Below are 15,973 nucleotides of genomic sequence, written 5' to 3'. Positions count from 1 at the left end.
CTTGAGTGTATTACAGTCTCCTGAAGCAAATTGTTTTCAGGGTCTGGCTTCCCCGTGAGGTGGGTCTGGCCTCCCTCCACCTTCCATTTCTTGCTGTGTTGGGAGGCTCTGGACATTGGGGGCATTAGTAGATGCATTCAGTCAGCAGCCAGCACCAGGTGGTTCTACCTAACTGCTTATTCCCCTTTACTCCTAAGACAATATCCTCTTGAAGAAATGCTGGCTACAGCAAACTTTGGTTTTACCAAGAGTTCCCGCCAATCACAAGCTTGCCCTGGCATTTGGACACTGGGAGGGGAGGGTTGCTATAAAATCCATGAAAACATGCACTGCCTCAGAAATGTATACATAAAAATGTGCTATCACAGTGGTCTCTTCCTTCGGAAGCTGTGCAGTTTGACTAATGTCCCCCTTTTTTATGTTTTAGTTTTCCTGTGTTACAGTGACGACATGCTGTTTTGTGAAGTTGCTGCTGACAGTGGTTAGAAAAATAGGCTGGCTTTGAACCACACTTCCACAGCAAAGCTAGGGGCACTCCACCTTCAGAGTGCTTTCACTTAGATTCCAATTTAAAAAGCAAAAAGCATTTTATGCCAATGTAGTGTGCACACCTGTTACCCTAGCAACACGAGGCAGAGTCAGGAAGATCTCCAGCTCAAGACCGGACTGTGCTACATAATGAGTTCAAGACCAGCCTGGGATATGTATCCAGACGCTGACTTAAAGACCCAATCCAAGACAAACGACATAAAAAAGTTTCAAGACTTTTTCCCCCTAGAGAGCACTCGGAACAGTGTCTTCCCCGGGGGTTTCTCGTTCCGCTTTGCAGCGGTCCTCACTTAAGACGGTGCCAGCGATGGGAGGGGTTAGGGTGAAGTGGAGGGTGCGGAGCAGCCTAAGGCGGAACCAGCCACTTAGTGTGCTGTCACTTATTGGCTAGCCAAAAGGACCTTGACCAACCGGGAACTGCCTGGTCGTCATGGCAACGAGACACGCTAACGCTGGTGTCCTTCCAGGGAGGCTGGCTTTCTGACTGAGCAGCGAGGATGGCGGCGCAGAACTTGTATGGTCCTGGAGTCCGGATGGGCAACTGGAACGAAGATGTCTATCTGGAGGAGGTGCGCAGGTTGCTGCCCCGTTCCTAGGATCGCAGAGCCTGTCCTGCACGCTCCCTCTCTGCTGCTCTGAGCACTTAGCCTCTTACCCAGCCTCACCATGTCCCCCATGCTCTTTGACGAACCCGAGGTAGCTCATCTGCTGTCTCTGTGCACCCAGCCTGAGGGTCCCCATTTCATGGTTCCCGAACCCAGAGCAAGCACAGCTTGCCTCCTCCCCCTTCCCGGGTTCTCTGCTTTCACCAGCTTTGTGGCACCCCTAGGTGTTGGAAAGGTTCTGGGGTTATGAGTGTATGGAGAGGGCTGGGCTTTTCACATGCTCACCTCACAGTCAGGAGGATCCTGGTAGAGACTGCTGGCCTCCAAATACCATTCTGTTGTTGTTGTTGTTTGTTTGTTTTTCGGGACAGGGTTTCCCTGGGTCGTTTTGTGCCTGTCCTGGATCTCGCTCTGTAGACCAGGCTGGTCTTGAACTCACAGAGATGCGCCTGGCTCTGCTTCCTGAGTGCTGGGATTAAGGCGTGCGCCGCCACCACCGCTCGGCTCCAAATACCATTCTTGATTGTTTCTGGATGGGTTAAGTAAGCATAGGGGCCGTCTCCTTTTCTTCTCCGTGCATTTTCCCTCTCAGTTTTCTCTAGGCATTCCGCCATGACATGCGGAGGACATTCTGCTATCCCTGTCACGATCACATTTCCTTTTGTCTTTGAACTTGAGATGCTTCTGAGGGAAAAGCTACCATTACATGTGCTCTGCAGCAGCTCTGCCCTGGACTCCCCTTTACTCTGTCTCTTCCCCCCAGGAGCGCATGAGAGATTTCCTAGACAAGAGGGAGAAGGGAGAACTTCTTATACAGAGGAACAGAAGGCTGAAAAAGAACATCTTGAGACCGGTAATGTCTAATTCCCACCCCAGGTTGAAACTGCTGTCAAATTCAGTGTGAGTCAAGCAAGAGGAATCTCCATAAACAACTAACCATTTTGGAAACTTAAAAAAAAACAAAAACAAAAACAAAAACAAAAACAAAAACAAAAAACCTGAAAAGTGCAGTATTTAAAATCCTCCAAGATTTTAGAAACAGAAGGGAAATGTGCCTTTAATTATGTTTACTTAATTATGTTTGCCTGTAAAGGGGTGGATTGATGCTTGCCCAAGTAAAGGGCCTTTCAGTTGCTGCTCAAAAATCTTTAACAAGTGTTGAATGACTTGAGAATGGAACCAGCCTGTGTGAACTCCAACAGCTTCGCTTGACCTTGCTTAGGGTCATTGGGAACTTTCTTGATAAAGTGGAAGGGAAGGACACTAAGGATGGGAAGCAGGGAGGGAGGGAAAGCCTTATTGAAATAGTGCCAGTCTAAGAAGGAAAGGAGGTACACTCGGGAGGGAGGGGCCCTGGTCTCAGCAGCTAAGAAACTGATTGGCTTATTGGAAAATTCCTGTTCAAATTGTAGATGGAGCTTTCTGTAACCGAAGATGGATTTGCCCACTATGGCGATAAAGTGATCCTTGTGAATCCTGACCACCCCCGGGGGGAGGAAGCTGGCTTGTTTCAGGAAGGAGATCTGAGCCTGTGTATGAGCCCAGATGAAGTTAAAGCCCAGATATCTGATGAACTGGAAGTGCCCTGTGGTGTGAGTGCTGTGCGGACCACCACCCCGACGGGCAGGAACACCTTCACCATTCTGAGGTAGAGACGCTCAATGTCAGATTGCAGAATCTGCTTGGATTTGTAGCTTACAAATCTCTGAGATGAGGAGAAGCTAGTAAGCATTTGCCTCATATGTGCAAGGACCTGAGTGGGATTCCTAGAAAGCCCATTAAAAAAAGACTAGTGTGGTGGCACACTCTTGCAATCCCAGCACCGGGGAGGAAGAGACATGCAGACCTCTGAGACTTGCTAGCCAGCCAGCCTAGCTTACTTGATGAATTTCAGGCCAAATGAGACAGTCTTTTCTTTTTTTTTAAAGGTGAACAGCACCTGAGGAATACCACTGTGCATACACACAAACACACACAGACAAACACAGACAGATGGACACCAGCACACACGGACACGGACACACACACTGGGATCAGGCAGTCATGGCTGCAGGCAGAGGTTATGTGAATGTTTTCTGATGTCATACCTTGCTTACTTACCTGAGAACTATTGCCGAGGACCCTTTACACACCTATTTGCCCAAGACGACAGGTTAATTAGCTATTTGTGTTCAATTCAAAACATTTGCTTCTCGATGGTCAGATCCGGAGAACTGAACATATATTCTGCCTGGAAGCAGAGAAGGCTTTCCCCCCCAGCAGTGTTTGCAGGATGCTTTGTGCTCAGCAGAGTGCTCGCATTGTTCTGGATGTTACGCTAGCTTCACAATACAAATATGCCGTTTCACAAAAGGCCACAGGAGGTGGGTTCTACTCTTTTACAATCAGTCATCTACCAACAATTGACCTGAGGGTTTGGAAAGGACCCACAACACCCTTAGAGACACACAATAACAACAAGACCACCACTTTCCCTCTGCTGAGGACTTGGTGACAATACTTCAGACACAAGATAGAGCCTGCCTTCTGCAGCCTTCACTGAATTTTTCTTGAGTCCAGATGGTTTGTGGTAAAACAACTTCAAGTTGATGACCATTTCTGTCCCTGGAAGGTTATGGGGGGTGGCATTGTATTCAATGTCTGCAGAGGTATAACCTTGGCTCTGTCTGAAAACGTCAGCACACATGAACAGAAGTTCTCGGCTCGTGTTGACATGGCATGCTTTAGTCCACTCCGGTCAAGAGCTACAGAATGGGGAGGCTCTGGGTTTGACCTGTGGGACAGAGTAGGGGATAGTATGCTCATACTAGCTGGATGTTGAGGCTAAAACAAAAGAACTTTTATAGGGGGTCATGGTGGTTTACAGCTGTAACCCCAGCACTCCCAGGAGGCTGAGGCAGGAGGATTCCTCCAAGTTCCATGTTAGTTTGGGCTACATGGTGGGTCTAAGGCCAGTCTTCAGTGTGAGACTGTCTCAAAACACCAAAAAAGCAAAACCACACATTTCTCAAAGACATGAATAGATTAATACATGAAAAAGAAAAAAAGGCCTTTTAGTTGGTGCTCAGGAATATTTCAGTTAATGTTGCACAAATTGATGGGTTCCAGCACATGATTCTCATCAGTCTCTCAGATTGACATCATCTCGGATGACTGAGGTCTTTACCTGGCAAATAAAACAGTCCAGGAGAGGAACTTTTGTTATTTTATTTAGTACAGTATAAGCTGTCAAGAAAAGCATAGGAATGATGGTAAAGCAGAGTCCTCACTCTCTCCTGTTGCTCCAACCCTCCAGGGACAGCACAAACAGCGATGCTGTGGACCCAGTCCTTAGATATGGGCAGAACTTCTGCCTTGGGATACCAGCAGGACTGGAATGCAAGATGGTGAGTCTTCTTGTGCATGCCTACAGTCATCTATCATTCTTGTTTACTGCCAATAGCTACCTCCAGAAGGGACTGTCCAGACGGTGGACTCCATTTCTGCTGTCACTGTGGATTCAGTCTGTGGGTTCCAGTGGGCATTTTGTACCTTGTTCTTTCCTCTTAACCGCAAGTAACAAAACAAACAAAGAGCATCCCTGTCCTTAAAAGCTAAGGAGTGAAGACAGCAAAGTCTTCTTCGCAATGCAGCTGTCAAAAGGCAAAAGTTGATACCACTTTAAACAGTAAATTAAATGATTGGGTTAATTAACACTTGTTATATGCTGCCAATACCAGCAAGATATACATTGCCCAGACTAATCTTGAACTCCTGGACTCAAAGTGATCCTCCTGTCTCAGTGTCCTATCAAATATCTAGGACTATAGGCATGGACCATTGTGTCCAGCTCTGGCATTTAAAATTTTTGATTAACAAATATGTTTTTATCTAAGAAGCAATTAAGGGCAATATGAGTTTGCAGAAGCCAGGAAGCTTGAGCCTCCGAGATCCTCTTTTACTTTGGAGATAATGAAGTATAATAGGCCAGGTGTGGTGGCACACACCTATAAACCCAGCACTTGAGAGGTTGAGGCTGGAGCATTGCCTTAAGTTTGAGACTCATCTGGGCTATAGAATGAGACCTCTCGCAACAAAACAAAACACACAGCAGAACCAGATAAACTTGTGCTTGAATTTCACATGCGAGCTGTGTAACAGGGATTTGTGCAAATTAACCGTCTGAGTCAGTGGCTCATAAAATTTGAGCACCATGTCAGGCAATGCTGTAATTGCTTCACACATATTAACTCCATTTTTTTTTCTTCAAATGGGTCTCTGACAAAGAATACTGGGAACATAGACGTTCAGCTACTGGGTGGCAGAGCTAGGGCTGTCTGCACTGCTACGATTTGGAAGTGAAATGTCCCCCCATAGGCTCCTGTGTTTGAACATTGAGTTCCCAACTGGCAGAGCTCTTTTGGGAGTTGGGGACCAGCTGGAGGAAGTGATTTGCAGTGGGGGAAAGGCCTTATAGCTCTTTCTGGTTCTGGCCCAGTCTCTCTGCTCCTTGGTCCATAGGCGCAGGCACAGCCATAAGCTGTTCCTGTTGCCGAGTGTTCCCCACCACGAGAGACTAACTCCTGAAACCGGGAGCCCAGCTAAGCCCTTCCCCCTGCAAGCTGTGTCTCGAGAGGATTTGACGCCAGCCTCGAGAAAATGACACCACCGGGAGATTCCAGTGTTGCCTGATGTAACATTATATCATCATTTTTTTGGCACCACTAAGCCAAACCAATGGTGCCAGTCAAACCATGCCATGCATAGGTGTCAATCTGCAGCCTGAGTTTAGATGCAAAAGCGAAACACGAAGTCATCGAGGCAGGGGTGTAGCACCCAGAGATGAACCCACCAGCATCTGGCCTTTTCTATCTGTGCTTTCCTATGTGTCTTCTTGAAAACACAAAACTCGGCTGTGACCATAATGAACACCCAGGTTCTTTCTACTGCAGGGTTTTCAAAGCTCTTCTTAGCATTACATTTAAGGAATGCCGAATGCATTACTGTGTGGCAGTACTATAGTTACCCAGCCTTTGTTCTATGCTCAGGTAGTCTCTTTTTCTCCCCTCTTCTGTTGCTCTTACTATTCAGCTCAGGCTGGCCTTGAACTAGTGATCTTGCCTCAGCTTCCTGAGTACTGTGATCACAGGTGCGTGCCACCATACCCAGCTAATTGGATTTGTTATTCAATTTTCTATCACATCTAAAGTTCCGTGTGTATATATGTGTGTCAATGCTTAAAGCTCATCCCCCTCAAATCCTAGTTAGTGAGTCTATCTTCCAAATAGATTTTTTTTTTGGCACAGATTTACTGCTATCAAGAATGCGAATACAATTATTAGAAGTATTACACCTATAATTTCATCACTTGGGGTACTGAAGCAGGAGGATTGCCACAAATTCCAGGCCAGCCTATGTTATAGAGTGAAATCCTCTCTCCCTCCCCCCCACCTCTTTTAAGATAATATGTGCCGGGCGGTGGTGGCGCATGCCTTTAATCCCAGCACCTAGGAGGCAGAGCCAGGCGGATCTCTGTGAGTTCCAGGCCAGCTGGTCTACAGAGTGAGTTCCAGGACAGCCAGGGCTACACAGAGAAACCCAGTCTCAAAAAAAAAAAAAAAAAAAAAAAGAGATAACATGTAACCAGTTCTTTCTTAATTGATTATGCCAATTTGTACTCTCAGCAACAGTAAGTACAAGCGGCCCTGGAGCGTGACAAGCATCCTAATTTAAATCTTTGCTGATCTTATGGACAGACAGGAAAGGGTATGTAAATGTTGTAGCACCTGTTTCCCTTCTGTCCCTGTACTTTTGCCCCTCCCTCCATAATCCTCATTTTTCTTCCTCATTTGCCCTGGGAACCATGTGTTCTTTGTCTCTGTCCTGATTCGGGCTTGCATCTCTGCCCGTAACATCTCTGCCCTTTCTATGGGTGATTTGATTTTTTTATATTTGTTGTGTTTTAAATTGTAGTCATTTTAATTGTATTTTTTGAGACAAATCTATCAGCTTTCCTGTGAAGTTATTTCTCTCTCTCTCTCTCTCTCTCTCTCTCTCTCTCTCTCTCTCTCTCTCTCTCTGTGTATGTGTGTGTGACACCATTTAGGAGTCAGTTTTCACCTCCCACTTTGTTTGAGACAGGGTCTTGTTTCTGTCTCACACTGCGTATTCCAGGCTAGCTGGCCCACGGGATTGCAGACAATTCTCTCCTCTCTGCTTCCCGTCTCTCCACAGGACTGCTGGGGTCGCAGATGTACACACTACTGCATCTAGCTGTTCCATGTGGGCCCGTGGATGCAAACGCAGGCCATGGGCTTGTGGGGGAACAGCTTTTGTTCAGTGAGTCAGCTCCTTAGTCCCTCCATTGCTCTTAAAGTTTAATCTGTTAGCGATCCGATAAGAAGAAAAGCAAGTATTAATTTCTAGACATTTGCAGTTTGATATTTGTTTAAATTTATTCTTTAATACACTTGAGATTTATTTTGGCAAAGGGTTTTGCACCCGAGTTTCCTAAATGACCGTCCGTCTCACATGTTAGCTCTCGACTAATTCTTTTTCCCGACACACTGTGCTTCCCTAAGCATATATTAAATTATCCTATGCACCATAAACTCTTCCTGAAGGTTCTATTTTGATCCACTGGAGTCATCTATTTTTACTCCAGGACTGTAGTGTTGTAATTATACAGCGCCGTAATACACTTTGACAGATCTTTGTTTCTTCCCATTACCTCTCTTTGTCTGGATTACATTAGGAATTAATCTTTGAGTTAAATGCGATAATTATCTTTTCCAATCCCTCTGCCTGTGCAGGGAAAAGTCACTTTGTGTTTGGTTGGCACTGTAACACTGAGTGCTTTTTGTAAGGCATCTCTCAACTTCTCTCAGGAAGGCTTTTAGCTCCTGATCAGGTTTTGTGACTTGCTTCACACGGTTGGAGCACTGGTCTTGATATTGTTATTCCTCCCTGTCTGCTTTTGAATGTCACGGCAGCAAAGCTCCTTTCCACCGAGGTCCAGCTCATCCTCTCTCTCCATAGTACACACCAGCCCTCTTTACATTCTTCATGCCAGCCGTGGTCCAGGCCTCATTGGTTTGACCTGGCTTCTGCAGAACACCTCTAAACATAGGAGATGCTTTTACTAGGCCTTGTATCCCAATAATGCCACCTTGGGAATCATCAGTCCCATGGGGGACAGTCAACATCCAGAGGGTAGCTCTTATCCACAGCCCATCACCTCTCTTGCTGAGTAGAAAATGTACAGAGGATTATAACTCACTTATGCCTCCCTTGTTGTACCTCAAGCACCACTTAATGGATAAAAAGCACCCACAAAAGGCCAAAAAGATGGCTCAATGGTTAAGAGCACTTGTTCCTTTTGTAGAAGACCTGGGTTCATTTCTCAGCACATACACAGTGGCTTATAACCAGTCCCAGGGGATCTAAAGCCCTCTTCCGACTTCGGCAGGCACCAGAAATGCACCCAGCACATATGTATACACACTGACAAAGCACTCATATGCATAAATTAAATAAATCTAAAAATTTAAAACCACACCGAAACCTTGTTAAAAGACAGAGAAACCACATTCATGTTCAAGGTGAAGGTAAACATGCAAAGTGCTAACAAAGTGAGAACATTCTGGACTTTAGCAGGATGGGACGGCTCTTAAGAAAGTGTATCCATGCAGCTGACACCCATTCCCAATGGGAACATGGATTCCAGATGGTCAGGGTCACTGTAGAGTCATGATCAAGTGCCAGCTGTGACGGCTCCAGCCTGAAGAGTACTTCATCTTAGGGGCCCAGTTTCAGCAATGTCAGAGTGCACGAGATGCAGACCCAGGTCCCATGTTTTGAAAGAGAAGGCGAACAGGAAATGGAGTATGGAAAATGTCTTATTTGTCTGTTGCTGAGACAAAACACCGTGACCGAGGCAACAGAAAAGAAAGCACTTACTTTGGAAATTCACGGTTCCAGATTGTTAAGAGTCCATGACCATCATGGCAGGGAGAATGATATCAGGTAGGCGGAGATGGTACTGGAACAGTAGCCGAGAGCTCATATCTGATCTTTAAGCAGGAAGCAGAAAGATAGCTAACTGAGAATGGAGTGGGCTTTTGAAATCTCAAAACCTACCCCCAGTGACACACCTCTCCCAATAAGACCACACCTCCTAATCCTTCCCAAACAGTCTCACCAACTGGGGACCAAGTACTCAAGCATATGAGTGTGGGGGCCATTCTCGCTCAAACAATCACAGGAGAGAGAAGAGGGGCATAGGGAAGGAGGGAGGAAGGGGAAGAGGGGGGAAAACACTATTCTGACAGTATATTCACAAGGATAGGGAGAGTTGTTTTCTCATAGGACGGGTAGGAACAGGGTTCTAGGTGTTTTTTGTGCCTGCTTGCTGTGCACTGGTCTCCTGTTCCCCGGCTTCCTTGGCAGCCGTGACTCAGATCATGTCCTGTTTGCAGCTGTATTTATCAAGTGACCACAGGTCCCTTCTGAAGTCTTCCAAGAAGTCCTGGCTCCAGGAGGTGATTCTGACAGATGAGGTCTCCCACCTGAACTGCTGGCAGGTCACCTTCCTCGATCCCCAGTTGCGCCTGGAATATGAAGGCTTTCCAGTCAAGGTGAGCTTGGCATGTGGGGCATCGGGGCCTGTGGCCTGTGGAAGGAAGGGCTGTGACTCACACCTGCTGGTCAAGTGGAGGCTCACTGTGGCTCCAGTAGCAAGAAGACTTTCTCTTGTTCTTTCATTTGTAACTTAAATGAAGGCAGCACTTGGGATGTCTCTCAACCTGTCTCTCAACCCTGGCTGCAGGTTAGAATCCCCCCCTCCCCCCCCCCCCCCCCCCCGAGCAGTACAAGACCCAGGGTCCCTGGAACCTCTTAACACAGGCTGCCAGCTCTGTATGAGATCCCACATGCAATATGGCTTCCCAACCTGATCTGTAGAAGCCTCCCTCCCTCCCCGTCTCCACCCTCCTTCTTCTTTCTCTCCCTTTCTCCTGCCCCCTCACTTCCTTCCCTCCTTTTTCTCCCTCCCTTCCCTCTCTTCCTTTCCCTCTCCCCCTCTTCCTGTCCTCTCTTTCTTTCTATGTACCCCTACCTGTTCCCCTCCATTTGCTTCTCTTTTTATCTCCTTTATCTCCTCCCTTCCCTTCTTACTCCCTTTCTCTCCTCTCTGTAGCTGAAGTTTTCCTTGTCCTGCCCGGCTCCCACAGCCCTGCAGCAGCTTGGACCCAAGTAAACACACAGAGGCTTATATTAATTAAAACTGCTCGGCCGCCGGGCGGTGGTGGCGCACGCCTTTAATCCCAGCACTTGGGAGGCAGAGGCAGGCGGATCTCTGTGAGTTCGAGGCCAGCCTGGGCTACCAAGTGAGTTCCAGGAAAGGTGCAAAGCTACACAGAGAAACCCTGTCTCGAAAAACCAAAAAAAAAAAACAAAAAAAAAACTGCTCGGCCATTAGCTCAGGCTGACTATGGACTAGCTCTTACACTTAAATTAACCCATAATTCTTACTTATGTTTAGCCACGTGGCTTGGTACCTTTTCTCAGTTCTGCCTTCACATCTTGTTTCCTCTGTGTCTGGCTGGCGACTCCTGACTCAGCCTTCCTGTTCCCAGAATTCTCCTCTCTGCTTATCTCGCCTATATTATACTTCCTGCCTGGCTTCTGGTCAATCAGCATTTTATTTATCGACCAATGGGAACAATACATTCACAGCATGCAGAGCACCATCACCCATCATCTCCCCATCTCCCCTTCTCCCTTCTCTCTCCCACCTCTTTCTGTCCTCACTCTGTAGCCCAGGCTGGCCCCAAACTCTCTGTCCTTCCAAGTTTCAGAACAGGCACCATTTTGCTTGACTTCAGTTCCCACCTCGAAATATCCTGGGAAGCTGAGGGAAGGGCTGGAGGCAGCAGGCAACTGAGGCAGGCATAGTCCCTGATCACTCTTGCTTCAGACTCTGGGCTAACTGTGACAGAACATGGAGCACGATCCTTTTGGGAGGTTGCCATGGTCACAGAGCAAGCTTGCTGCCTCTGCTTTTCAACAAGGCTTTGCTGCATAGAGAGGGAGGACTGAATAGGAATCACTGGGAGCACCCAGCATCAGCAGCTTTGTAGGACTGGCCATTGGAGGGCCTGCAGTCACAGATGCCTCTGAATCTGCCCCACACAGTGGGTCCATTTCTTCAAAGCTCTGGCAGGGGTTCCTGGCTCCTGGAGGCTCTTTCACAGTTGTGTGGGGGTGGAGGATGGTCACCTTAGGTTGAAGGAAGCTTGGCAGAATTTTCTTTGTAGCCGTCCTCTCCTAGGTTGGCTTTCCTAGGATGGCAGTGGGTGCAGTCTTCACTTCCTCTAGTCAGTGCCCCTGTAAGTTAAGAGGTGTTCATGATACCTCCTTAGGGAGTTTTTCGAGGACCTAAAGGTTAGTTTGCATGAGCAGAAGCCAGCTCATTGTGGCCTGGTGGTGTGGCTGTGCTTCTTTGTAGGAGTAGTGTGGCTACAAGAATTCTTTGCTCCATGGCCGATTCACCTTGTGGTCCAGGGAGGTCTCTGAACCTCACTAGGCAAGCTTGTATATCTGCCAAATAGAGAGCCTAGAACCCTAGCGCCCCCCGCCCCAACCCAAGCCCCCCACATGCCACGGCTCTTTCAGCAGACCTCCAGCTGCACCTATGGCTGAACAGGCTGGGTACACCAGCTGTTGAGATGGGGTAAATGTGTATTGAGAAATGGGATGCCTCATGCAAGTGCTGCCAGAAAGGATGCTGGGAGATTGTGGGCAGGTGGGTTTGGAGACAGTTCCAGTAGTGGGGCATGGCTGGGGCTTGGAAGCTGACAGGAAGGTGAGGGAGATCTTACAACAGAGTATGTCAGGAACTCCTCTCCCAAGGGAGAGCAGACAGGATCTGACTGAGACTACTGAGAAAGAGAGAGAGAGAGAGAGAGAGAGAGAGAGAGAGAGAGAGAGAGAGAGAGAGAGAGAGAGAGAGAAAAGAAAGGGGCTGGAGAGATGGCTCAGAGGTTGAGAGTACTGGCTATTCTTCCAGAGGTCCTGAGTTCAATTCCCAGCAACCACATGGTGGCTCATAACTATCTATATTGAGATCTGGTGCCCTTTCCTGGTGTGCAGGAAGAATACTGTATACATACTAAGTAAATAGATCTGAGAGAGAGAGAGAGAGAGAGAGAGAGAGAGAGAGAGAGAGAGAGAGAGAGAGAGAGAGAAAGGCTGGCCATGCCTGTCTGTCTGCTGGGAATTTTCTGGCATGGTCAATGCTCCTGTTTTGTGGTTTCATATATGACTGGGGTGGTCTTGGTCCATACCATTATGATCATAGTGACCTTAACTAATTTGGTTACGTGAGTTCTGTTACAGGAGGGCATAGCCTTGGGTACCTGGTGAGTTCACATGCTAGGGGCTACCCCTTTTTCCTTCTGACAGTACCCATTTTACAAGAGTCAGAATAAGGTAAAATTTCTTTGGCCAGCTGTGGTGGTTCACATCTGAAGCAAGAGGATCATGAGTTCTAGGCTAGATTAGGGTATACAGCCAAATCCCTGTCCCCAAAGAGTTATTTTTTTCTAATTATAAACACAATACATATTCACTTTCTGAGTCCTTAAAGTACAAATATTAAAATCACCAGGATTAGTTCAATCTTCCAGAAGCAATCACTTTATTTACGATTTTTCTATGCATATGAATATATATCAGGATATATATATTCCAGAATGATACCATGAGTAGCTACGGAGACATCTCAGTGAGTAGAATCCACACACTGCTGCACAAGTGTGAGGACATGAGTTTGGATCTCAGCACCCATGTAAAAGGCTGGCGAGGCCAAATGTACCCTGTAACCCTAGAGGCAGAGTCAGGGGGATTCCTGAGGCTTTCTGTCCAGCCAGTCTAGTTGATCATCTCCAGGGTCAGTGAGAGATCCTTCTTAAAGAATAAGGTGGAATACAATGGAGATATAGTGTCACTTCTGGACTCCACATGTGTGAGCACACACGTACAAGGCATACCCACACAAACATGCATAACACACACACACACACAGAGGAACTGCTGAATGTACACACACACACACACATACACACACACACACACACACACACACACACACTTAACATCACGCTGTCAAATCTTCTTCAACATGACTTTGAATAATTGTTCTACCATGTAGCTGTCTACCATGATGCATTTTATCAAACCCATCATGGTCCTCCAGCCTTGTAGGTTATATATGTATTATACTGAAATAAATGTGTTAATCTTTTCTAGATTTTTACTCCTAGGAAATCAGAGTGCTAATAGTACCCTCTTTTCCTGTCTCATAAAGGCAAATGAAAAACTTGTCATCTATCACCGCCACACAAACCGAGCCCTGGCTGCCCATCGGCACCTCTTCTTAAGGTATCACACTGCTGGGTACAGAAGAATTCCATAGTTGGTTCAGGTCATGCATGTAAAAGCAGAAATATTTGACTAAAAGTTTATGTCTAGTCATTCAAAGTAAAGATTTTTAGGTGCTGAATTAAGGACAAGGACATTTGACTTATTTTCATTGCCAAGGTTTATAAAAAGTTATTTAAAAGTAAAGACCAATTTTTGTTTTCATTTATTATTGATTTCATCTACTCTTAAGCATACTAAACAGTCAAATATGTGAAAATACTTGTTAATGCTCAACATTATTTGAATATTTCTGCTCTATGATACAAGATAACCACTCAGTTGGCATATCAAATATCTTATTTTGTCAGGTGATATATTTTATTTTATAATTCAGAAAGAGGTTATTAAATTGATTAAGACAGCCAAAAGACAAAATTTAGTTAAATTCAAGAGTGGTCCATATGTTTATCACCTAGAATCTTGATTGGCCTAATTTTAAAATCCAACAGACTTCATTTTTCAAATACTTATTTTTAACACTAAAGAAACTTAATGTATTATATTTGAGAAATACTTTGTTAGAGATACCTACACTGCCCACACATCTATTGACTGGAATTATATCTGATACTTTTAAATATCATAATTATGAACTATGATACTGAAATTCTGCTTTGTGTAGAACTTTGATGTTATTTAGTAAAGTCCTCCCCGATGGGAGGATGTTGGCTATAAAAGGAACCTATGTGTTAGACCTCTGCAAATATGGGTGAAATATTCCTGCAAATGCACCACAATTTAGGGGCTCTATTGGACTTTGTAGAGTGGACTGATCCAAGAGGAATTTTCTAGGAGTGATGAGCAAATGTTCATGAGCATCGTCACTCAGTGTCTAACTGGAATCCATTCTTTTTTGCTCCAGGACCTATTTTGGGAAGGAAGTTGAGGTTGCAGCTCATACACATCTGGATTCACACAGAGTTGAAAAACCCAAGAACCACTGGATGCTGGTTACGGGGAATCCCAGGAACAAGTCGACCACCATGCTGGACGTCCCCAAACCTCCCTCGGATGACACCCGTGCCGTGGAGCAGGTCATGGGCATCAACACATAGTGACACATCAGGCAGACGTGTGGCCTTGCAGGCCCTGCTCTCATCCGTTGTAGGTCTTAGAAGAAAGGAACAATCTTGGTGGTGCCCCAAGCAGTTTTTTTTCCTCAGTAGGGTGCAGAACTCTTTTAACTGTATTAAAAGAAATACCATATTAAAATTGTTGAACTCGTGATGGGGGCCTAGCTGTCAGCAGCAAACAGTGTTTGAAAATAATAGTATTTGAAGTGAGATCGGCTTTTGTTGATATCCTAATTGCGAAGAACTCGGTGCCTCCACTGAGAGCCCGTTGCCTAGCAGGCCCTGCAAGGCCAATGCTCCTGTCCAAAGCTGTGTTTATGTAATAAAAATGTCAGAAGTTTATGGATGTTTTGGTGTTGCTGTTTCTCCCAAATTTCCTTCCATGTGGCACAATGTGTAGTTCTGAGCTGTAGCTTTGCCTTGGAATTAAAATCCCCCTACAACTTTGCATCCTGAGTGCTGGGGTGGTCTGAAAAAAATCCTACTTTTGTTTCAGCCTCCAACCTGGGATGCCAGATCCTCTCTTTAAGTGGGTATCGATGATCTTACAATGACTTCGTTACTGCAACAATCCCTTTACCTCTAGTGAAGCTTTGAAACTGACTCAATCATGATGTCATCCATGCGATAATAAAGGTCCCAATAATGGGCCTGGTGAGATGGCTTAGTGATTAAGTGTGCACACTGCTCTTCCAGAGGACCTGAGTTGGGTTCTCAGCATCCATTTCAGGTGGCTGACAACTAACTGCCAGGTAACTCCAGGTCCAGGAGAACTGGTGCCCTCTTCTGGCCTGCTCAGGCATTGCCCGCACATGCACAACCCCTCCCTGACATACTAACACACATAATTTTAAAAAATTAAAAAGGAGAAGTCTGGACAGAATGGATGTATATATTTCCATTTATTTGTTCAACTACTCATTCTTCCTTTGATCTATGTAAGATATTATAATAGGAACAATGACTTCCCCAGCTTTGTAGGTGTAAGGCTACCCCCAGCTAGATGTGCTGAGTTGTAGAAAGTAGGTTACAGTAGGTTTTATGTAGATTAACTTGGGCTGGAGAACACTTCAAGAAGCAGACATTGCCACCAAAGGCCTATAGCCTGTATCTGTGTTGAAGTCACCTTGGGGAACAGTCCCAGTCACTAATGTCAGGACTCTGAATAGACATCTTGTCTCAAAGCTGGGTTCAGCCTGGGCATTGAGTTTCCCCAGTGACTCTCAGATGGACCATGGGCTTTGAAAGGAGCCCCATAGACAAAGACCCAGACAAAAAATTAAC

At 45.9% G+C, this 15,973-nt stretch overlaps 1 protein-coding gene across 2 annotated transcripts; it reads left to right on the top strand.

The window, feature by feature from the left end:
- The first annotated feature begins 971 nt into the window (after positions 1–971).
- On the top strand, positions 972–15,031 carry Cfap161 (cilia and flagella associated protein 161). Of its 2 annotated transcripts, none has more exons than XM_042278852.2 (7): positions 972–1,118; positions 1,918–2,007; positions 2,567–2,802; positions 4,450–4,540; positions 9,611–9,769; positions 13,501–13,574; positions 14,479–15,031. In XM_042278852.2, the coding sequence occupies exons 1-7, from the start codon at positions 1,047–1,049 to the stop codon at positions 14,669–14,671; spliced, it is 915 nt and encodes a 304-aa protein (XP_042134786.2). In that variant the 5' UTR covers positions 972–1,046; the 3' UTR covers positions 14,672–15,031. The 2 variants fall into 2 exon arrangements, with proteins under 2 accessions (XP_042134786.2, XP_042134792.2); XM_042278858.2 differs by having other exon boundaries at positions 1,012–1,126; positions 14,479–14,812.
- Positions 15,032–15,973: the final 942 nt, after the last annotated feature.

Source organism: Peromyscus maniculatus, chromosome 1, assembly GCF_049852395.1.
Source record: "Peromyscus maniculatus bairdii isolate BWxNUB_F1_BW_parent chromosome 1, HU_Pman_BW_mat_3.1, whole genome shotgun sequence".
Lineage (NCBI taxonomy): Eukaryota > Metazoa > Chordata > Mammalia > Rodentia > Cricetidae > Peromyscus > Peromyscus maniculatus.
Note: the sequence above shows the minus strand (reverse complement) of the source record. Positions and strands in the feature narration are given on the sequence as shown.